At 40.7% G+C, this 24,081-nt stretch overlaps 2 protein-coding genes across 4 annotated transcripts; both read left to right on the forward strand.

Moving 5' to 3' along the window:
- The first annotated feature begins 209 nt into the window (after positions 1-209).
- LOC117545320 (zinc finger protein 771-like) lies at positions 210-24,041 on the forward strand. The gene is made up of 2 exons (XM_034215047.1): positions 210-665; positions 21,562-24,041. The coding sequence occupies exons 1-2, from the start codon at positions 479-481 to the stop codon at positions 22,791-22,793; spliced, it is 1,419 nt and encodes a 472-aa protein (XP_034070938.1). The 5' UTR covers positions 210-478; the 3' UTR covers positions 22,794-24,041.
- LOC117545311 lies at positions 4,902-10,312 on the forward strand. 3 transcript variants are annotated; one of them, XR_004568809.1, is made up of 11 exons: positions 4,902-5,888; positions 6,892-7,021; positions 7,168-7,408; positions 7,559-7,835; positions 8,181-8,358; positions 8,526-8,602; positions 8,706-8,886; positions 9,046-9,334; positions 9,419-9,590; positions 9,686-9,834; positions 9,970-10,312. XR_004568809.1 is itself a non-coding variant. In XM_034215033.1 (9 exons), the coding sequence occupies exons 1-9, from the start codon at positions 5,493-5,495 to the stop codon at positions 10,146-10,148; spliced, it is 1,902 nt and encodes a 633-aa protein (XP_034070924.1). In that variant the 5' UTR covers positions 4,907-5,492; the 3' UTR covers positions 10,149-10,312. The 3 variants fall into 3 exon arrangements, 1 of the variants encoding a protein (XP_034070924.1); XR_004568810.1 differs by having other exon boundaries at positions 4,910-5,888; positions 9,046-9,288; XM_034215033.1 differs by lacking the exons at positions 9,419-9,590; positions 9,686-9,834 and having other exon boundaries at positions 4,907-5,888; positions 9,046-9,288.
- Positions 24,042-24,081: the final 40 nt, after the last annotated feature.

Here is a 24,081-nt window from a genome sequence, read left to right on the forward strand (position 1 = left end):
GTGAGATTTGAACCTGTAAGCCTGATCCGAACACCAACGCTCTAATAATCCACTGCGCCACAGCCTCCGCTGGTATAATTCCACAAGTGGTGATAGGATGATATGGTGACACACACTCTGTACAATAGGTGGCGTTATGCACCTTAAAGTTGTATGCAATCCGCCTTTAAATCGAGAGAAGAAGAAGAAGCGATGCACCGGAAGTGATGGTCTCACTCTTTCTCATGGAACCAGATCGCGTCTCGTGGCTTCTCTCGGTTCTCTCGCTGCCTACATCCATGGTTCTCTCTCGGTGTTCCTGAGGAATTTTTTATGAGCAGCTCATCCATACATCGTCTGTGTGTCTGGATGAACCTCTGACTTTGTGCTCTTTCTTCTGAAGCCTTTAGTTCGGACTCTAGAAGCTAGCTTAGCATGCTAGCTGGTAACAAGCTAGCAACACAGAGTGAGAGAAACGGGAAGTGGTGATTTAGTAAACATGAGTGTTGTGCTGCTCTCGTTGGTGAAGCAGCGACTCACTGCGGCTGCTGAAGACATCTTTGTTCTGTTTGAAAGAACGATAGCAAAGTACGAGGAGGAACTGTCTCGTTCAAAACAGGAGAACGAGAGACACCGGAAACTACTGGACGCTGTTTTACAGCCTCAGCTTCAGATCCACAGAGCAGGTCTGTTCCCTCTTTATTCACTCTCTCTCACTCTTTAGACTCTGTATTAACTCGTTAGACTCTTAATAGCTGTCTCTGCCGCCTGACGCTCTATTTGACACCATGTTCATATTTCTGGAGTAATTATACCGTTTCTTGATGAACATAAATATTGTTTTTCTGGCATCACTTTAACATTTTATGGGGGAAATCTGCATTTTGGTATGAGGGTGCATGCTGAGAGTAAGAGGGTGCAGCGCCCCTGTTACCCAGTTTAGAGAACTTCTGAAGTAATTGGAAACAGGACTCCAGAGACACACGGGGAGAGCAGGAGCTTTGATGGCAAACACTGACGGTTTATTTGGAGTTTCGGCCGGAGAATTCACAAGACGTGTCACGAGCCATGAGTTGACACAACGGATTCCAAACCAATTCTGAGGATCTGTACCCAGACCCATGTATTTAGCTGGTTCTGAGAGAATAATCAACATTGTGCATAACAAGATAAAACCATAACACCTCTATCAGCACTTAGTTGCCCTATGGAACTAAGAGCCGATCGCGTTCACACCGGAGTACTTCGCCCTGAGGGAAGATTACGCAAATGAAGCCGCTGACGTCACTTCTTCTTCTTCTGCTTTGGGTTTACTGGCAGGTCGCAAACAACTTCACTGCGTATACTGCCACCCGAAGTCCCGGGCTGGAAGTCCCCGGAGTTGGGGACTGCCTTCAGTAGAAGCTGCTGGGACTCCCAGCAGCGTCTACTGAAGCCTTCCGAGTAAATCGCCAGAACGCAGACACCTCCTCATCTCCACCGCTCAGGGTGGGATTTTCACGGCGGCCATGACGGCCATGGCCGTCGTAGCCCCTCGGTCTGGCCGTTATGCCCCACAAATAATTGTACGTCCTACGGCCACCATGGCCTTTGGGCCCCTCACACTGTTAAAAGTTGCTTTAAAAGTGACAGAACAGTGGTTTCTGAACTGCATTATGCTGCGTTCACAACGGACGTGATGCGAATACTAGCATTGCTCTAACCGCTGGAGTTTCACCGCGGCTGTCAGCTGTGTTTACTCCTGTCATTCAAACAGGACGCGCTGGAGAGGGGGCGGGGCTTATATCCATGTAAATACTGTGGTGGAAACCAACTACGACCAAATTAACCTATTTTACCGTGATTTCATTGTAATCCATGTTTCAATATGATGCCGAAGCAACTAAATACTGGTAACGGCTAGTAAAAACCATGCTTTGACAAGTGTGCAGACCAGACGGCAGGCGAAAAACCTTTTTAAAATGCGTGTTTTGTGAATGGAGATTGAATCGATCAGGATGAACTAACGTTGTAGCTGCTCAGTCCAAACTCACAACAACGTCCTAAAGACAGAATTAAAGGAGCGACTGTATTCGTCATGACACAGACAGTCTGTGGTTTGTACTTCTTTAACTTTTGTCTAGTTTCTGAACAGATATAAGGAGCTGTGAGGAGTTGAACACACACACACACAAATTATTATTCGAAGTAAAGTATTTCATTTTATATACGGTAATACTAAGGAGGCATAGGCCTATATGATGATACGATTATTGATATTAAAAAAGTGATTTGTTTTTTGTCATTAGAAAGTGAAGTTATTTATTTGTAAGCTCCAAATCCTAATTTTCCCTCAATGGCCTTTGTGCCCTGAAAAAATGTGTGAGGCCAAATGGCCTTGCCCCTAAAATGATGAAAATCCAAGCCTGCCACCGCTCCCATGTTTTATTTTGTGTTGCCATAAGTTAGTCTCTCTGCGTTTGTGCGCTGGGCTAATGCTAATAATGCTAATGCAAGGATAATAAAATTGTGGCTCTACAAAACATTTCAGAGTTTTACGGGGCGTGGTTTGCAATTCTCCCAGCCAATCAGAACTGGGGCACTGTTTTCCCCCAGGAGAGTACCACCTCTCAGCAGGCACTAAAAATGGGGGTAAAAGTTCCCCAAGTACTCTTTTTGGTGTGAACGCGACATAAGGGGTACTAACGGAACTAAACGGGAAGAGTACTCCGGTGTGAACGCGCCTATTGTTATATTAATCAAAGCAATCATTTCAACTTGTGGTCAACAAACGACCCTGTGTCACCCTCTCTTCCACACACACCTCACGCAGGTGAACAGCATTATAATGAGTGTCCATGTGACCCAAGCCAACCAATCAATAGTGCTCAAACAAATATCTTATATTAAAGTGGACCTATCATGCTATATTTGAACATTATATTGTAGGGCCATACCTATATAAATATCGTTTTTTTTGTTTTTTTTTTAAATACCAAACATCATGCATTTTAGCCATGCCTCATTTCGTTCTATTTGCTCTTTTCCAGCCCTGATTTTGCAGGGGCTGTTTCTGTGACGTAGCTTTAATGCAAATGAGCTGCAGCTGACCACGCCCCCCTGCAGGAGAGGGGAGCATGCTTTGAGATCAGCTGCTGGGCTCTCAGAAGAGGGGGAGAAAAAGAGATCTCCGTCCTCCGTGTTTTATTCTTATATTATCATATAGTCATTATTCATTTGTTTTAAAGCTCAGTAAATAACAAAGAAGAACTTTGACCGGTACTTTTCTAATTTTGTCTGGAAGATTTAAACTTTAACGGACATGTTGACCGGCGCAAAAAAATCTAACAAACTCTGCCGCACGGTCCCCTCGTCCCTTGGAAGAGGCGGACAGGTGGGTGTTTGTCATCTGCTGGTGGACTAACCGGAGAGAATTACAGTGCTGGCCTCGACGGGGAGGGATTGCATTGAATTGCAGGAGGGAGAAAAAGAGCCACAGCGGAGAATAAACAGAAGGGCAACCATGCGCGGGAAGTCTTCTTCTTCGCTGCTTTTGTGGCAGACTACAGCGCCACTTACAGGCCTGGCATATGTACTACAGCTCCAGCGCTTTCGAGCGGCAATGGCCGGCCATTGCCAACTCCACATTCCCCTGATAGGTGGAGAGTTGGCCATATAGACAGAGCTCCTCATTCCTGACGTCAGAGAATTTTCAAATCCGTATCAGATCCGTTGTAGCCCCGTTTTTGGAGATTTGGGAATGGAGGCAAAGATAGAGGGTTGTGTTTTCTGACACTTGGTGAGCTCCCTGACACACCGGGGACACATATTCATGTATAAAAGACTTACAAGAGTGCATTTTGCATGATGGGTCCCCTTTAAAACAAAAGGCATTACTATACATTTTTCATGGCTCCTACGCAGTCAATCACAATCCTAAAAACTGATCTTCCATTAGTGTTTGGAGTAGGGCTGCACGATATATCGTGTTGTGACGATAATCGTGATATGCGCATGCACGATATTCACATCGCGTGGACGCGCGATTTAAAAAAAAATAAAAATAAAAATGTCGGCAAATTAACTCAAACACGTCATGTTACAATCATTTTGCTGCTTGCTACAAAAGGAAAACTTGCGCGGCTCTCATGTCAGGGGTACTTGAGTGAGTGACAGCAAACCACCAATCGCAATCAAATCTCCAAAGCAAACGCACCCGATGATTAAAGGTAGAAACACTGAATAAAGTAGTTTCATGTGTTTCTCCAGGGCAGTTCGGCACTGCTAACCGAGCTAGCTCAGCTTGTTGCTATGATAAATTAAGATCCAGACGCCCGTGACTAAAATCCATTATCCTGTTAAATATAGTTAAAAAAATACCAAATGTAAAGCATTAAAGTTCAAGAAAGGATGGTTTCTGGGGGAAAAAACGTATGTTTTCATATCGCAGGGGGGGGAAATCTCAATGTCAGTTTTTTCCAATATTGTGCAGCCCTAGTTTTGAGCATCTTTTTCCAAAGGTATAACAGTTAAAGGGGACCTATCATGCAAAATGCACTTTTGTACGTCTTTTTATACATGAATATGTGTCCCCGGTGTGTCAGGAACTCACCAAGTGTCAGAAAACACAACCCTCTCTCTTTTCCTCCATACCCAAATCTCTAAAAACGGATCTGATACAGATTTGAAAATTCTCTGACGTCAGGAACGAGGAGCTCCGCCGATATGGGCAATTATCCACCCATCAGGAGGAGACAGCCACGGCCATTACCGTTCGAAAGCGCTGGAGACGCTGTAGTACATATGCTAGGCCTGTAGGTGGCGCTGTAGTCTGCCACAAAAGCAGCAAAGAAGACTTCTCAGATTCAGCCCTTGCTAAAACAGGGCTAAAAAAGAGCAAATGGAGCGAAATGAGGCATGGCTAAAATGCAGGATCTGTTTGGTATTTTGAAAAAAAAAACTTCGCAGGCATGTTTTATATAAGTATGGCCCTAAAATATAAATATAAATGTATGTATTTATCAATTATCAACATTATACATTTGTATGATCAATGTAGTAAATTATAATCTTACTCATTAACCTATTCAATTTAAAGGACTGTACGAATAAAGTTATTCTGATTCTGGAGCTAAACACCAGTTACTTTATCAATTACTCGATTTAAAAGGCTATATAAGTATTCAGTCTATAAACTTAACATTATAGAACTATCAACCTAGGATTACATTACTCTGACTTCATTCAATATTCAATGTAAAGACTATGCATGTTAACATCATTACATTACTTAAAGGGGACCTATCATGCAAAATGCACCTTTGGACGTCTTTTATACATGAATATGTGTCCCCGGTGTTCCAGGGAACTCACCAAGTGTCAGAAAACACAACCCTCTCTATTTTCCTCCTTCGCCAAATCTCTGAAAAAGGGGCTGAAACAGATCTGAAAAAAACGGATCCAGATTTCAACACTTTCCTACGTCACAAAGAGACGTGCTCCGCTTATTGGTCAACTATCCACCTATCAGGGGAATGAGCCACGGCCACTGCCAAACCTCTCATTCGCATATAGGCTATCGGCAGGCTAAATCAACTCCAGTCACATCTGTGTTTTTGTCTGCTCTTGCCAGGATGTCTAAGCGAGTTAAACTTTGTGCTGTTGTTGGCTGCAAGACTCGAGAAGGGGGACTGCATGCAATGCCATCAGTGGAAAAAGAAAATAATCTGTGGCTAGACTTCATTTTCAAGGGACATGTGCCAGAAGACCACGGCAGATTTCTGTTTGTGTGTTCCAAACATTTTACCACGGACATGTTTATGAACTTCTCTCAAGTCCAACACGGATATGCCTCCAAGCTAATGCTAAACCCGGGATCAATACCAACCATCCGGGAGCAGGCCAGTGAGGACACATCCAATTTTGAAGCTGTAAGTTTTTATTTAGCGGTGTTTTTCCTGATAAAGCTATCTCTAGCTTGTAGTATGTAGCATGTAGCATGTAGCTTCGCCGTATCAATGTCGCCTCAAACCCAAATAGTAATCGGTTAGGTGTTTATATGTTTTTATAACATTTTATATTGTACGCTCCGCAGTCTTTGCTTTGTCTTTTATTTTAATTATCAGGCATTTGCTAACATGTTCAGACATACTGCCGTAATGGCCATCTGTGTGAAGGCTGTAAAGCCACGCCCTAGCCGGTAACACAAGTATTTATTCTCCTATTTATTAGTATTTTGTATCCTCTAAAATCATATTGAGTAAGTTATAATAACAAACGTAATCTTCTGTAGGTAAGTGCCGTTTTTTCCAGCGTTATATGTAAAAGCTTTTGTGATTGTAGTCTGTAAGAACGATCAGATCTGTAAGCTAAGCTACGCTACGCTAATGAGACATGCCGTTTTTTCCAGCGTTATATGTAAAAGCTTTTGTGATTGTAGTCTGTAAGAACGATCAGATCTGTAAGCTAAGCTACGCTACGCTAATGAGACATGCCGTTTTTTCCAGCGTTATATGTAAAAGCTTTTGTGTGTTTACTTGTTTACGCACATGAATATAAATGGGGATGTGTTAGGATACAACACTGTGTATGTATGTGAGGGGGGACACACACCATGAGTAAAACAGAACTAAAGCCCCGTTGGTCTGTTGTTGTTGACGAGGCCTTACCTAGCAACAGGCTAATTAGTGGCTAGCACTCATTACAGTCAGTCTACTGAGCTCAGCCCCTCCAACATATCATCTGTATTGAGTCAGAAACACAGCATGCACGTTACGGTTCAAAACTACCTCAGATTGGAAAAGGCTAAGCAAAGAGCTTTGCTAAATAGAGAGTTTTAAGCCCCATCTTTTGGGATTTCAGACGATATTTATCCAAATAGTATTTTCTCATCCTGAATACTAAATTGAGATGATTTTGTTTTCTTCTTTACAGGCCAGCACCTCACATGCTACCAGCAGATTACCTGTGATGACAGATTCTGCATGTCAGACTGACCCACCCAAGTACCGTACTGTTCGTACACAGCTATCCTCGAGGACTCTTGGTTCACATCGAAGTACAGGTTAGAAGCACGTTTTTCAAATGTTCTTTGGATACATCTTGACATTCTGATGTTGTAGCCTTTAATTTGTGTGCTTCTAATTGTTGTAAAATATTTTTGTTTTATCTTTTGTTTTGTTTTTAATGTCAAATACAATTATGTTACAGCTGTCCAGGCTAAAATTCCCTGCAGAAGCGTTGATGTCGAAACACTTCCGTTGGAAGTGCCAGTGCCCTTTTTAACATCCACCCCCTTAAAGAGACCACCAAAGAGGCCCCGTGTGGATCTTGAAGAGGAATACGAAGATCCATTTGAGGGAAGCTCTTCTTTGGTGTTTTCCGAAGGCCAGGATGCAACTTATGATCCAGCAGAATCCATAACAAATGCTACAGAAACAACAGCCATGTCGTAAGTTACTGAAATATCACTATGTGTGAGTTTGTCTATGTATTGTATTTTTTGCTGTATATAATTCAAACATTGATAATAGGGAAACACCAAAGATCTCTAAAGCAACAATCTGTGTGATGGATCTTAACTTCTATTTTTTTGTTTTAGTGGTCAAGAACAAAACCCCCCCCAGACGATCAACACATACATCGTGTATGAGACCTGCCTCATGGAGCTTTTTGAATCATGTCCTGTGTGCAAGCGTGTGTGTGATGTACAAACCAGAAAGATCGGTACATTCATATCAGTGCAGCAGCTGTGCCCCCATTGTCAGTTTACAAGAAACTGGAATAGCCAGCCTGTTCTTGGGAGTACTCCAGTTGGAAACCTGCAGCTATCAGTTGCAACATATGTCAACGGAGCATCTTTCTACAAACTTTCAAAGGTAAATTAACTGCAGAAGATTGTTTTGCCAATGTTTGAAAATGCAAATGTTGTTGAATAAGATGGGACAAGGTAACAATAACAAGAGTGAGAAAAGGTGAGAATAGGGCACTGTTAGGTAACGACCCATGCTAATATGTAAAGATCTTTTGGGAGGGTGGTGTGGAGAAAGAGAAGAGATGTGAAAGGGGCACTGTAGAGTAAGCACCCCTAATGACATGTTCAGCTCTTTCCCTGTTTAAAAAAAGGGCAGCTCATTTGCACTTTCCAGGTTCTCCTCATTGACACATCTACAGGTGATCTTTGAGATTAAAATGTATTCTTGCGGTTTTCTTTCAACCATTAGGTCTTCAAAGCAATGAATATGCAGCTATGCAAATACAACACCTTCCGAAGGCATGCCAGGATGTTCATTGAGCCAGCGATTGTTTCTTACTGGCAAAAATCACAGGAAGGCATGCTACAGAAGCTCCATGCAGAGGAGAAAGTGATAGTTGGTGGTGATATGAGGGCTGACTCCCCAGGTATGTATTTTTTATATAATTCACATTTTACATTTCAGAAAGGGGTTTCACTATGTGTGATTTGTTCAATTAATGGTTCCTGAAAAACATATGTTAAACACTACAAGCAAAAATACAAATTCACCATCCGCAGAGAAAAGTAATTACTGTAAAACATATTTTCACAGGCCACTCTGCAAAGTTCGGAAGCTACACTATGATGGACCTGAAGAACAACAAAGTCGTTGACCTCCAGTTGGTTCAGGTAAGTGGGGTGAAATTAAATATCAATGTTTTTTTCTTTAACACTGTTTGCACGTTATATTTAAAATGTGTGTATCAATGGTTATTTGTATGTGTCATAACAGAGCAATGAGGTTGGTGGAAGCTACCACATGGAGTTAGAGGGCCTGAAAAGGAGTCTGGAGTTGTTAAAGGAACGTGGTGTGACTCTGGACTGTATTGTCACGGACAGACATCTGCAAATTCAGAAATTCCTAAGGGAAAGCAGCATCACCCAATTCTTTGATGTGTGGCACATAGAAAAAGGTATTTTTCTTTATATTAATTTCCATGTAAATAAATCGATTGTAAATACAATCATTATTTTATTTAGACACAAACCCGGCTTCCTACAATCACATTAGTATAATAATATTTTGAGTAAACTTGTATGTATATTAACTACATGTTAAATGTATTTATTAGAGATTTCTAAGCAACTGGAGAAGGCTGCAAAAAAGAAGGACTGCGAAAAACTTCGAGGGTGGGTGAAGAGTATAAGAAACCACATATACTGGACTGCAGCAACCTCCACCACCGGGCCTGAGAGAGTGGCCAAATGGACTTCCATCCTGAACCACGTGCAGGATATCCACTCTCATGATGACCCCCTGTTCCCCAAGTGCCTTCATCCACTGCGCATTGCGCAATACCAATGGATGGCTGCAGGTATGTTGTTCATAAACCATATTACATTACTCCTCTATAAATATTTGTAAGGGACAACTATTGAATACAGGATGTTGTCAGACACAATCTATAAAGCATGACAATTCAAATATGACTTAGGAATTCTTAGGAACGCCGGCCTTTCACAAGCTGGAGACAATTCTCTCAACCAAGAGGATTTTGAAAGCTGTGGCCAAACTCAGCCCACACCACCAGACTTAATCTTTGGAGTCATTCCATGCCGTCATCCTGCGCTTTGCTCCAAAGAATGTTGTGTTTCCATTTCTTGGAATGTTGTGCAGGTAAAATAAACCATAGTTACTTACTAATTAGTGACAATTTGTACATCCTTTGCTATTATTTACATTTTTTTTTTTACTCATGGCGGAAATGAAAGACTGTACCTGGCAGCCCTGCACTACAATGAAAACGCTGAGCGTGCACAAGCCACTACATCCACTGGAAAGCCTCTGTATAAACTGCAGTTCCCAAAGGCCAGGAAGGGAGAATGCAGAGCAAAACCAGTAAAGACTGACCCCACATTCTGTAAGTGTTTAAAATATTTATTATACAACTATTTACAAATATAAAATAAATAAATTAAAAAGAACTTTCAGTTTTGTACATGCATATACTAATGTAAACCACATTTTTTGTTGTGCTTTTTTTAACATTGCACAGGCTACGTGGCCAACTTGATGGACCTCATCTTCGACCAAGTCTTTGTGGACCCTGCACCATTCACACAGGAGCTTCTGAAGATACCCATCCCAGAGGACCTGTGTTCCCAATATGAGCGACCTGACAGGGAGGAGGTCATCTCCGGGTATGCTACTCGGTTCAATTTGGCTGCTGTCTGAACCCAACATAGATATTTCGCGGATCAGGAAACTCTCTGCGAATCCTGAGGACAACGCAGGCCGGAATCACCACTCTGATCCTGCGTCCAAGGAAGCCCCAGCACCAGCTCACAAAGCTTCTGTAGGCTAGATACCTGTGACGCCTGAAATCATTAAAAAAAATATTTAGTGTCATTTATATATAATACAAGTACATTTAGTTTTTTTTTATGGGTTCAAAGAACCGTTCATTTTGACAATAAAGTTCAGAGTTGATATCAAATGTGTCGTGATTATTCATGTTTGGATGGGTAAAGAATATTCTGATTTCAAAAGCATAAGGTTGTGTGTGGACTTTTTTTGTCGTACACTTGGGTGTGTTATGCCATTGCTGTGTAATAATATATATATATATATATATATAATAGTACATGTACAATGAAAGATTGCATAAAGCCATATACACCAGTATTTATTTCCATGAACAATATTAGCATTCGTTTTACAATTTCAGTCAAAACAAACAAACCACTCACTGCTCTATTTGCCTCAACTGTAGTCCACCATGTTCAGCTCTGTAAATATTCAATGCATTCTGCAGGGAGAACACATTCAGGCACACAGGCTCCAATCCAGGATGGTCCACCATACAGGTTACAGAGTCCTCAAGTTCCTGCATCCGTCTTGACACCTAGTGTGATAAAGATATATTGAATGACGTTGTTAAAATGTTAAAAATGTATTCTCTAAACAGACAACTTAGTGAAGCTATCAAAAATGTTACCTGTGGTATCTCCATGCAGCACACATTCTCCGGTTCAGAAGGCATCGTGGCGCAATTTGCACATGTACACCTGTAGAAAGAAGTCAATAACTGAGCTTTTAAAAACACATGAAACTACACACATTGCTGACAACTGAGGTGTTGTTGGAGTTATACTTTTTATCACCCTAAGTTATTGAACTTTCCAACGGTTGTTGCACGATGTTGGAAGAAAAGGGCTGTAAACTATTAATAAACGCAATGAGGCCATTGTATATATGCTGAAAATATGAATGTCTCCCTTTATAAATATGTATTGCTGTTTTTGCGTTACAAACTATAAGTTACAAACTGTACACATTGCATTCTTGCTAATTAGCCAACATATGAACGGAATAAGTAGCAAGCATCGTAACAGAGTAAAATAAATAGGGACAACAGCTTGTCAACTAACCATTCAGAAACGTCCTGCTGCAACCGAGATGTTTCCACCTCCACCAAAACCTCCGCTGCTTCAGGGTCAGTCTCTGGATCAAATTCATAATATGCTTGAACACATGCATTGCTCTGAGATGACATGTTTATTCCACACGTAATCACAGCAAGCATGGTAACGTGACTCTCGCCGGCGCATGCCCCGCTCTTCTGCAGGGGGGCGTGGTCAGCTGCTGCTCAGAATTTTCAAAGACAGGCTTGGAATAGAGCGAAAATGAGCGAAACGAGGCATGGCTAAAAAATGATCCGTTTGGTATTTTGAAAAATAAAATGTATAAATATACCTTATATAGGTATGGTCATACACTATATCATTTAAATATAGCATGATAGGTCTCCTTTAAACAATCAATCATGATGTCCTTTCAAAATTTGAAAGAGAAAAGTTAGGCAAATATTCAAAGACTTTTGTAAAAACCTAGAAAGGAAGGATTAAGCATTCTTTAAACTTGAATTCATACATTTGTAAATGCTACAACTGATCTGTATGGAGCCCCTAAAGCAGGGGTAGCCAACACGGTGCCCGCGCGGGCACTTAGTCACCCGCAGGGGCAATGTGAGTCGCCTGCCGGGCATGTTCTAAAAATAGCTCGCCAAGCAAATCCAAAATGTAAAAAATAGACAAAAAGGAAATGTAATTAAAAGAATCTACCCTATTTATAAACGAAACGTCAATCATAGCGAACTCTATCTAGTTACTACAACTCTATCTATCCAACACCCTTCCCCCCCCACCCCCACAATGAATATCGACCAATCACGTTCTTGCTTGATTTGCGGGACCAGCGTTGCAGTCGGGAACAAAAGCAATGTGGAGCAGCAGCTCACCGCTTCATAAGGAGTTTGACTGTGATTTTCCTTCTGGCAGAATCTACACAACACATCAGCCCCATTGAACAGCCTGTCGTGCCAGCCTATACAGCACATGAGGGGCAGAGCTTTACTCTGTGTGTTGCAACTTGCAAATCACCCGGTTCTTTATGACCAGTCCCTATTAACTTACCGGGATACAAACCGGAGGAACCAGGCATGGAGGGAGGTGGCAGAGACCGTGGGTGAAACTCGTAGATTTTCGCCTGTTTGGGGATTTTATATCCAGTTTACTTCGTTTTAACATTGCTATTGCTTTGTATGTCGGGGGCGGGAGATTCATGTGATTGGTTGTTGGTCGCGTTGCTCGCAAAAAATCCCCAAGCTTCAGATACGCCCACCTCCATGATTTTTTTTTTTAGCGCTGCTGTGTGGACGTACCGTTACTCTGACTTCATTCAATATTCAATCAAAAGACTATGCATGGTAACATCATTACATTACTTAAACTATCAATCATGATGTCCTTTCAAAATCTGAAAGGGAAAAGTTAAACAATTCTCAAAATGTTAAACAATCTGAAAAGGAAAATGTAGGCAAATATTCAAAGACTTTCGTAAAAACCTGGAAAGGAAGGCACGAGAAACTAACCTTATTTATTTTTTTGGAGAAAGTTACTGCTGCACCAAGGAGGAAGTGTAGCACACAGGCGGAGACCACCATTTCATTGCAGACTGTTATGTTTACGTGGGGAAGTCACATTGCATACATTATTTGAAGGGGGGGGTGCTAGTGAATTGTCAACGAGGGAGGTGCTAGTGAACTGTCAACGTGGGGGGAGCCTCGCTGCGGGGAAACGGTGGACCTCTGTCACCTTTCAGCGCAACTTCAATCATGCTGTTTAAAAACGTAAAAAATTAAGGGCGGTGCTGGCCGTCAGCGAACCGAGCCGGCCGTCAACGGCCCTTGGCGACCGGCCGTTCTGTGATTCTCCAGATTCTACAGATGGCCAGTTCGCCCCGCACACACGTCTACACACACATCGAACTGCCTGATTACTTCCCCGTGTGTGTGTGTGTGTGTGTGTGTGTGTGTGTGTGTGTGTGTGTGTGTGTGTGTGTGTGTGTGTGTGTGTGTGTGTGTGTGTGTGTGTGTGTGTGTGTGTGTGTGTGTGTAAAAAAAAAACAGCTGCGGGCAGCAACTCTGAGAGTCACAGACATTAAGTCATAGATCAAAGCAGATTGGTTCACAGACTCTCCTGTTTTGCCAGTCCGGTGCTTAAACAAATAGCGCTACACCCCTGGCCGACATGTCCATACAATTTTAAGTCTTAGTTTGAAATATATCTCAAATAATGTATGCACTGTCATTTCCACGTAAACATAACAGTCTGCAATGAAAAGGTTGTCTCCTGTGTGCTCCACTTCCTCCTTGACGCACCGGTAACTTTCTCAACAACAACAAAAAAGACATCGGGATAATTATCCCGATGTCTTTTTTCATGTCCCTTTAGGGGCCCCGTAGATCTGTACCAAATTAACTCAAATAATTATTCCTATTAGCCACACTTACCTGAACATCTACTTATGGTTTATCTAATGTTGAATATAGAATATCAATTTCTTTAAATTATGCTTCTCCAATTAGAGGATCACATTTGCTATTAGGGCTGTAACCGAATATTCGTTCGTTGGAGTACTAGTCGGGTTTCAATTTCGTTATTCGGATATTCGTTTTTTTTTCCCCGTTTTTGATTGAATTTATTGAAATCTCCAATATCAACGTAAGAGCTTGTGCCTCTTCGGGGGGTGCTAAAACTTAACCATAAACTTTATCGTTTTCTTTCTCCGTCTTTATATGTAGATAGGGGTGGGCGATATTGAAAAATATATTATCACGATATTTTTCAAGCAGTATCACGATAGACGATATATATCACGATATTTTTTCATGTTGGTTATTATGGTTATTTTTCAAGTTACTTAACAGTACAAGCACCTACAAGGTAACAGAAACTAAAACAAGGAGTAACAGACCAAAATAGCATTTCAAGCTGGTTTTATTTCTGAACTGAATCCCTGAATGAACAATTCAACATTTTGATATGGCTTCAAGGCACAGTTTCTCAGTATAAAAATGAACTTTCTGAGGTAGCACTAGCGGTGAACATCAATAAACATGAAAAGGAGGGTAAAACATAACTAAGTAAAACATAAAACATCAATGAGGAAAAGTCAGTGCCAATCAATTAAAATGTAAACTTTATACTTGAAGTGCAATAACTATATAAATACCTTATTGATCAAATAAAATATAAGCCAACAGAATCAAACAAGACAATAAATAAAGTGCAATACTGTCTGAATCCTGACTAGACAGCTTTAGAGCATGTCTTTCACATGTTTTTTTTTATTGTTTTTTTTTTCAATTGTTTTTTTTTTATCACGATAGATACGATATCTCTGAAAAAGCATATCGTGGAGACCTAATATCATCACGACGATATATATCGTCATATCGCCCACCCCTATATGTAGATATTACTTTTCTCCATTAATCTCCGTGACGTTGTTTCCATAGCAACAACAACAACTTCCTCTCAACAGCGCTACCTCTCCTTCAAAATAAAAGCACGTCCATAAAAAATAGGAAGCCAAGCCAAATTACACTTAAGACATATGCAACGAAAGTAACAAACACAATGCAATATCCTTTTCAATTTCAAAGAACACAAATTGGGTTGTATACATTAACAAACAACTATAAAACAACAATACTGTAGAACAGGGGTGCCCAACCAGTCGATCGCGGGATGTGTCTAAAAATCAGGGTGTCCGCGGGGTCTTAAAAAGTATTAAAAGTTGATAAATCAATTTAGTGAAAATTAAGGCTATTAAAAAGTATTAAACGGCATTTTCCAAGGTATTAAGAAGGTCCACAGCAACGACAACATGAAACACCCTTTAATTTACTGAAATAACATGTCGGGAAACCCCCTCAAGGTGGCCCCATGCATAGCGTGCCATAAAATGCTGCTTCTTATTTTAAGTTTCGTTGCCTTGCTCCGCTCTGTGCTGAGTGGACTACCTGAGAGATATACAGCAAGAGAACACGCCGTCCACCGCGGAGAATAAACAGAAGGACAACCATGCTCTGGTGTCTTCTTCGCTGCTTTTGGTGTATTTTGTGGCGGCAGCAGCGCCACTTACAGGCCTGGCATATGTACTACAGCGTTTCCATCATTTCCAATGGTCTAGTGTGAACGGACACGTTAATTAATCGAATGCGTGTGAACGGAAGACTTTTTGGCGTTTGCGTATGCGTTTTACTGTATGCGTCCTCGTGGGGCCGGGGTCTAAGCCAAACTATATCCGGTCACAGAGATCTGCTATTTTAAAGTAAGGTCAACACATGTCGACCCTAAATATAGTATAATTTTCACTCCGAGTGGGAGGATGATTATTTTTTAATCTATTCCAATTCAAAGTCCAGTCTCATCTGCTATGCGAGCGTGGCTTTACCGAAGAAGGGTAATTTAGGAGCGGCATTTCAAAACGGTGCACAAACGTAACGGCTCAACGGATTGGTCCATTTCGTTCCAGGTACGGGTTGACATCATGCCGTACCCGGAAGAATGAAATGGACAATGACATATCTCCAACGAGGCGTTTTGGGGAGGTATTTTCTGTGTTAGAGTTTTACTCGCTACAGGGTGTACTTTGAGGGTTTGTCACTCTGCACTGTTTACATGCATAAAAACCTTCATAACACAGAAGGGGACGGGTAATAACCGGAAAAGCATGACATGTCTCCTCTCCACATTTTTAGGTTTTCTGAAAAGACCATCATTTTGAAAAATTCAGCATTTTGGGAAAATGTCAGAATTTGGGGAAACATTTATTGTGAGATTTGCAGAAAAAAAGTCAGAATTCAGAGTTTTTTTGGAAAAAAAAATCGGGATTATGAGAACATTTGTCAGAATTGTTTTATGTTAAGTAAAAATTCTGAGGTTTATCTGAACAATTTAGAGATTTTTTTTATTCAAAGGTCAGGATTTGGAGAAAAACATGACTATTCTGAGTTTTCCATTAAAAAAAGTCAGAATGTTGAGATTCAACATTTTAGAAAAAGTTAAAATGTTGAGAAAGTCAGAATTGTGTGAATTATTATTGTAGAGAATCTATGGGGTATTGTCGAGAGGAAGATGAGGCACACAAGAACCAACAATGCAGACGAGCTGAAAGCCGTGAGTGAAGCAACCTGTGCTTCCATCACACCTCAGCAGTGCCACAGACTGATAGTCTCCATGCCACACCGCATTGAAGCTGTTATTCATGCTAAAGGAGGTCCAACCAAGTACTGACAGCAGGAACATTAACATACTTTTCAGGACAGCATTTCTACCATAGAACATCTCTTTTATATTGGTCTTATATATTATTAAAATGTTCTGAGATGCTGTATTTTGGCTTTCATTTAATCATCAAGATTAAAACAAATAAAAGCTGGAAATAATTCACTTTGTGTGTGATGAATCTGTGATGTATACATTTAAACTTTATAAATTGAATTACTGATATAAACTCGCTTTTCGAGGATATTCAATTTATTGAGATGCACCTGTATGAGTCCAAGTACAGATTTAGCGAGGCGGAGAGAGATGCTAAACGACTACTCTGAGAAACTCCAACACCAGTTCTCAGCTAACGACTCTGCAGACAGGTCACAAACTATAAGGCTACGGCCTCACACTCCGTGAACGGCAGACGCCTTGCTAAGCGGCAGTGAAACTACGTTTTAGATCGGCGAGAGTACTAACTCACCTGTTGTCCTGAAACTCTCCAGGGCATCTGGAAAAGCATTTAAAATAAGGAATGGATAAGGGCTGCAAAGTTAACCTGTTAAGCCCGAGAGACCCCGGTTCCGGGGGCCTCCTGCAACATCTTGCAGAAAACAGTGTCTGAGGGCATGTTCATTTAATAAACTATGAATGTTTTATATCCATGTAACGGGAAGAAACTCATCTAACTGATCATTTTAATTTTTTTGTTTTAAAAACCCACAATGCTAACGCTGAGCTTCTGAATTAGCAACGAGCGAAAAATGCTAACAGATGACTGCATCGAAATTCACTCGCAAAACCTTATTATTAATCTTTGCTGCACATCTCAACCCATCGTTTCACATCGTGAGGGGACACAGAATCGATGGGTACCCTCATTATCACTCAATTATACGAATTATTGGAGATGATAACAAGAACACACATCAAAACATATGGAGCTAGTTAGCTAAAAACGGCAAAATGGCTCACCTGTGTGGTAGTCTGGTCAAAAGTGGTCTTCAATGGCATTAAAACTATAAAAACGATTCTGAAGTTAATCCATAGGTTAATCCAATGTGTCTGTCACTTTGAATGATTTCTGATAATCCATGAGAAATAAATCTGCTTTTCGGTTTTGAGATGTCAGACCTAGAGACAGCTTCACTCTGGATCAAAACTGCATATGCGAAGCCCCCATCTTTTCGTTTTACCGTGTGTGTGTGGATTCCCCTTCGATTCTATTGGCTCTAACGGTCAGAAAGAGATGTCACATGTCAAAATCGGAGAAGGGGGGCCAGAGATAAGGAAAATCCACCCAAATGGCCCCAGAAGAGATTGTTTGTGCTAAATCTGTCTAAAAAGGTCAAATGTCACTTGTTTTGCATCAATCTTGATACAGGGTACTTATTATATGTTGTACTTTGGATTCCTAAAGCTTTTAGTCTACTAACCAAGCGGCAAACTCTGGGGAACAGCCGGGACGCCAATATGGAAGTGCCACACACTGCAGTTCATACATGGGCCGCTAGGGACTGGCTGCAGAAAGGAGCAATTTCCATAGACCCCCATGTTAAAATGCCCAACTTTACAGCAGAAAAAAACATGTTTCTACCCATGGATGCAATAAATATTATTGTCGATATAGTTAGATTCCACCTTCATGATTATGAATCTGTGAATGAATTGTTTTCTAACACGACCCTTTTATTTATATTAGGTCTTAAAGTTTTTGCATAAATTAGGGCGTGGTCACATTGAGTGACGGCTCTGTCAAGTGCCTGCCGCTGTTAGCTTCTTGTCTCTCTGCTAGCTGCTCCGTGAAGCTACAGGGACTCTGCCTGCTCAGCTCATCCAGGAAACACAACTTGTATCCGGCCGTGGTTGTTTGTTCTTCATGCTTATATATCGGACTATTGTGACTCGCTCTGCGGTTAAAACAGACGGTGCATGAATGCGGTTTTGCGGTAAGTGAAATTCTAGTGCTTTATTTATGTGTTAATGATTTTAATCAGCTACGTAATGAATGGTAAGGCTTGGGTTAGCATGTAAGCTAGTGGTAGCTACATCGGTGCTAACGATTATAATCGTAGCCTCCAAGTTAAAATCATAGACTGTATATATAAAGGTTACAACGAAATAGACAAGTGTTAAGTGGGATAATACTGTTGAACAAACGGCTTCTGTTTGAGGTTGATAAAATAAGGTTACATCCTTGTAACTTAGAGACATTTTATTATGTAGGTTTTATTATGTATTACGTCGAAGTGGTGTATGTGAAATCAACCTCACAATAAGATATTACAATTATTAATGTCATATTTCAAGATGATTACTTAGATATTACAATATGGTTGGTTGAGCTGGAGTTCATTATTGAGCTTACACGTTAACGTCAGTCATCTGAAGAACGAACCCAAACCTTGTTGTTTTTATTAATTGCATTACCAAATGGGTATCAAATAAACAGTAAGCATTGGTAACACAACTTCCAAAGTTACAGTAAAATAAAAAGGCCCCTGACTCGGACAATACACAATCCAACATGTTCAACAGAAGAGAATCAGTTATATTGTTTGTACACATGGTACTTTACATATATATATATATATATATATATATATATATATATCTGTTTGTTTGTTTAAGGTGTCCAGGTGATGCAGACAGGCTGGACCAGAGAGTGAGAGACAGAACTGGACTCCTCACAGCAGTGAATTTCAGCACAGGTACAAAGACTATTTTTTCATACTGTACAAAGAATCAAGAAAGATATTGGTTTAAATGAATGAAGTATTGACTTGAATACACTGATATATATTCCATTAAACAATACTAAATACTAGATCACCTACACATCAGTTAAGTTGAGGGTTTTTTCCATGCAAAAAGTTACATTTAGATGATAACAAGCAATATGACTTTGTCAGCTTTCTAATTTAATGTATTGAAGGCAAAGATATTTAGCACATAGTGAGAACTGCTACTATTTATCTCTCAATATTGTCTGAAAAAACGTGGTAAAAGTTATTCTTTCAGTGAGACAACAGAGCAAGCTTCTACAGTTGCACTACGTTTTGATAACAGTTACATATTATTTTGATAATAACATATATTTCAATGTTGATGAACTTCATACTGTTCATTCATAATCTGATTGTCTTTGTAGCTCATTGTTGAAATAAAAAAAAAAACATTACAAAATAATTATATCTACAGCCCCTAAACACACAAACACACCGCTTTCATAAATAACACACTTGTTCTGCAATAATATGTTTTATGTTTCCTGTCATTTTTGTTAGGAAAGGACATGCCTGAAAGACAGGACATTTTCTCCTTCTCTGAGGGTCAAGAAGAACATCCAAGAGGAACATTAAAAGCTGATGTTATGAGATTTTAAGACCAGTACAGGACATTCACTAAGAAACTACTTTTATTGTAAAAACAGTCAGCTGATCGAATGCAGCTATTTCCACATCTACACTCCATCAGCTGATTATTTCTATTTGCCAGTCAGTCAGATGTGAATGTGTAATCTAACATTTTCAGTAAGAATAATGGACAAAAGGAGTGCAAATACAAATACAATTTATTGAAATGTGAACCAAAAGTTAATCAAATGTTTTAAATAAAAAGCACATATGGACTGAAGGTGTAAACCTATTAAATGTATTAAACACATTTAGTCAAATAAAGTGACCGACTAGGCCTGTGCAGTTGGTATCAGCTTTGCCCAGCATGGGCTCCTCCATCAGCCCTGGTCCTCCTCGCAGAGGAAAGACCCTCAGTCCTCTCCAAACCAACAGACAGGACATCCATCACACAGAGGTTTCTCCCTGAAGTCTCTGCAGCTCTCTGGACACCACGCTGTCTCAATCCGTCCACACTGAATATGAGATTGGGAAAATGAAAATAATAAATTCTTCAGACAATAAGAAACATAAAGTTGACTGTTGAGTTGCTCAGTTTTTTTAGATTGTCAATACTATTACTGTATAACTAATATATCAGGTTAAGAGGCACATTCAAATAAAGATTGGTCTTTAAATACATTTTGTCTTTTGAATTGTTTGTCTAAAGTCAAGGATCTATAACTGGTACTTAGTTTTAATGATAGTCTGGTTATTATGCTGTTTGGAGGAGGCCTCACAGGTAAGAGCGCTAACTAGCTACCATCACATGTACCTTAGCTTGACTTAAATGTATTACACGTATAGTTAAGTGATATCAAAATATAAATAATTAATGTCATGCAAACATATTAATATTTGCTTGATTCCAGTGTTGAATTTAGCACAATTGCATACAAACGTTAAGGGGTTTTAAGATTCTGAAGTATTATGCTAAAAGCTCTAACTTATTATTTATAGTTTTGCTGAATAGTTTCATGTCCGCTTACCTTAGAAACGTAAAATGCGACGGCAGCGTGCAGATGGGGAGCATGTTAGCTTAGCTTGGTAGCTTCAGCTAGCTCTGGAACTTCCAGCTCGGTGGCAGCAGGTCCCGCCTCGGCTCCGCCTCTTTGCCCTTATTTGGAGCAGGCTGGAGAAGGCGGGAGTTGAACTCTGGCGTCACTGTCGAGCCGTTAGTGGCCGACTCCGCCTACTAAGGGCTTCACGGCAACTCTGCAGAATCCTATGGGTGACGTCACGGACCCTACGTCCATTTATATATACAGTCTATGCTACTAACCCATCATCCAAGGTTAGTTTTCACTATAAGTACAACATATTTTTTGGACGGACACTATACTTTACAGTTTTTTACCATGTTCAATCTGAATTTTCTTTAAAATAAAAAACATCTATATTGATTCTGACTTTTCTACATCCAACTCACAGGTTTATCATTACTTTGAGAAAAAATATTATTAATTTAACCCTGTTAGAAGGGAAGATATGGTCATTTGTTCTGGGAATGTCATTTTCGAGCCTGAGACCTGAAAAACAGGCTCAGGGCTTAACAGGTTAAATAAGTGTTAATTGTGGTAAGATTTTAAACCCTAAAACTCTACAGTTTCTCTAAATGTGTGTTTCCTGCAGACTTCCAGCAGCTGGTGGTGGTTAAAGAAGAGGTTCCCCCTGCTCAGCAGGAGTGGAGCTCCAGTCTGGATCGGGAGGACTCGGAGCCCCCCCAACACATTAAAGAGGAACAGGAGGAACTCTGGAGCAGTGAGGAGGGAGAGCAGCTTCAAGCGCTGGAGGAGGCTGATATCACCAAGTCCATATTCAATCCTGTCCCTGTGAAGAGTGAAGATGATGAAGAGAAACCTCAGTTCTCTCAGCTTCATCAAAGACAAACTGAACACCTGGAAACAGAAGCTGATGGAGAGGACTGTGGAGGACCAGAACCAGCCAGGAGCTCAGATCCAGAGAGACATTTACAACCAGAGACTGAGGACAACCCTGGAGACTCTTCTGAACCTGACACTGAAAACTCTTCTGAACCTGACACTGAAGACAGGGCTGATTTGAAGGAGACCAGAGAACCAGGTTCAAACTCTCAGAAAAATAAACAAGACCCTGTCTGTGATTCAAGACGTAGTGCAGGAGAGAAACCATTCAGCTGCTCAGTCTGTGAGAAAACTTTTGCACTGAGAGGAAATGTAAAGCAACACATGAGAATCCACACAGGAGAGAAACCATTCAGCTGCTCAATTTGTAAGAAATCTTTTGGACAGAGAGGACATTTAAAGTACCACATGAGAATCCACACAGGAGAGAACCCATTCATCTGCTCAATTTGTAAGAAATCTTTTGGACAGAAAGGAGATTTAAAGAAACACATGAGAATCCACACAGGAGAGAAACCATTCATCTGCTCAATTTGTAAGAAATCTTTTGGACAGAAAGGAGATTTAAAGAAACACATGAGAATCCACACAGGAGAGAAACCATTCAGCTGCTCAATTTGTAAGAAATCTTTTGGACAGAGAGGACATTTAAAATACCACATGAGAATCCACACAGGAGAGAAACCATTCAGCTGCAGTGTTTGTGACCAAAGATTCACCCGGAGATATCGGGTAAAACTTCATAAGTGTGTTGGTCGTCAGTCCTCACAGCTTTATCAAACTCAAACTGAGGAGAACAGAGAGGCAGAGCCTCCAGCCAGCATCTCAGCTGAACACCTGGAAACAGAAGCTGATGGAGAGGACTGTGGAGGACCAGAACCAGCCAGGAACTCAGATCCAGAGAGACATTTACAACCAGAGACTGAAGACAACCCTGGAGACTCTTCTGAACCTGACACTGAAGACAGTGATTATTGTTAGGTTCAAACTCTTTGAGTTAGTCCCAGTAAATGTGTATAACGCGATACCTGCTCGAAATGTGTTAAAACATCATTGCTCTAAGTGAAGTCTGAATGTGCATTAAAACAAATATTAAGCACAGAAACAAGTCCATTGTGCTCTAATGACACCAAAGTAACCAACACTTATGGCGACACTGACAGAGAACCAGAGCCAGCCAATAACATGACTTTAGCTTCTCCTGACCCTGAAATCAGTGGTGATTGGAAAGATCTGTTATTCCGGTTAAACACTCTGAACCAGTGGTTCTCAACTGGTCAGGCCTTGGGATGCACTTTTTTCCTTTGTCAATAAATCGCGACCCGACATTTGCTTATTTGCTTTTCAGCAGACAAAATCAATTAAAGTGAAGTACAGTGCATATATCCCTTATATCCCTTCACGGAACTAAAGTATGCTTTTAGGGTTAAAAAAAAAAGTTTAATGAGATGATGGAATCAAAGCTGAACTGTATAACATAAAAAGGCACACATGCTGAAAACCCAACCCCAGCAGGGGCCAATTTGTGGCCCCACGCAAAGTCATATGATGAGGCCCTCCGTGTCGCAGCGGCAAAACTGTGCCGCGCTTACACTAATTGCGCCGTATAACGGTGCGCTCAGTTGAGGGGCCCCCTCCGCAAGATGAGGCCCCCTCAGCGAGGTGAGGCCCCACGCAGTCTGCGTGATCTGCGTGTAGGAAGGGACGGCCCTGCATTCTGGTGCACTCTGAGATTAGGCTACTACCCGACATATTAATAATATTTGATGCCATTGTTTGTGTTTCACTTTGTTCTGAAGCTGAACTTGCTGCTCCTCACAGAGAGAAGAGTAAAGAGGAGATAGTCTGTGTGAATTACTTATTGTGGGTAAGAGTAGAGAGCCCCCATTGTACTGTGACCTGTCAATCATCAAACCGGGGCTCATATTTCATTATGTGTTCATTTGTATCTGAAGTTGTACCCATGGGTGTATCTGAGTGTGGGAAAATATTACACCTGAAAGACAGTCTGAAGAGACGTGAGAATTCACATGGGAGAAGCCATTTGGTTGCTCAGTTTGTGACCAAAAACATAGACATAAAAACCAAAGTGAATCTCCCTTTGAACAAGAAAAATCAACGGCTGATCTCTTATCGTTTAGTTGATATCACTAGCTAATGTGAGTTACATTTCATCCTGATGCTTTTGAAGAATCGTTGTTAATAAAGTGAACTCTTTTTGAAAAGGAAGGACTCGCTGTGTTAAAACTTCTTCCTGCTGTGTCCCACA

Source organism: Gymnodraco acuticeps, unplaced genomic scaffold (assembly GCF_902827175.1).
Source record: "Gymnodraco acuticeps unplaced genomic scaffold, fGymAcu1.1, whole genome shotgun sequence".
Classification (NCBI taxonomy): domain Eukaryota; kingdom Metazoa; phylum Chordata; class Actinopteri; order Perciformes; family Bathydraconidae; genus Gymnodraco; species Gymnodraco acuticeps.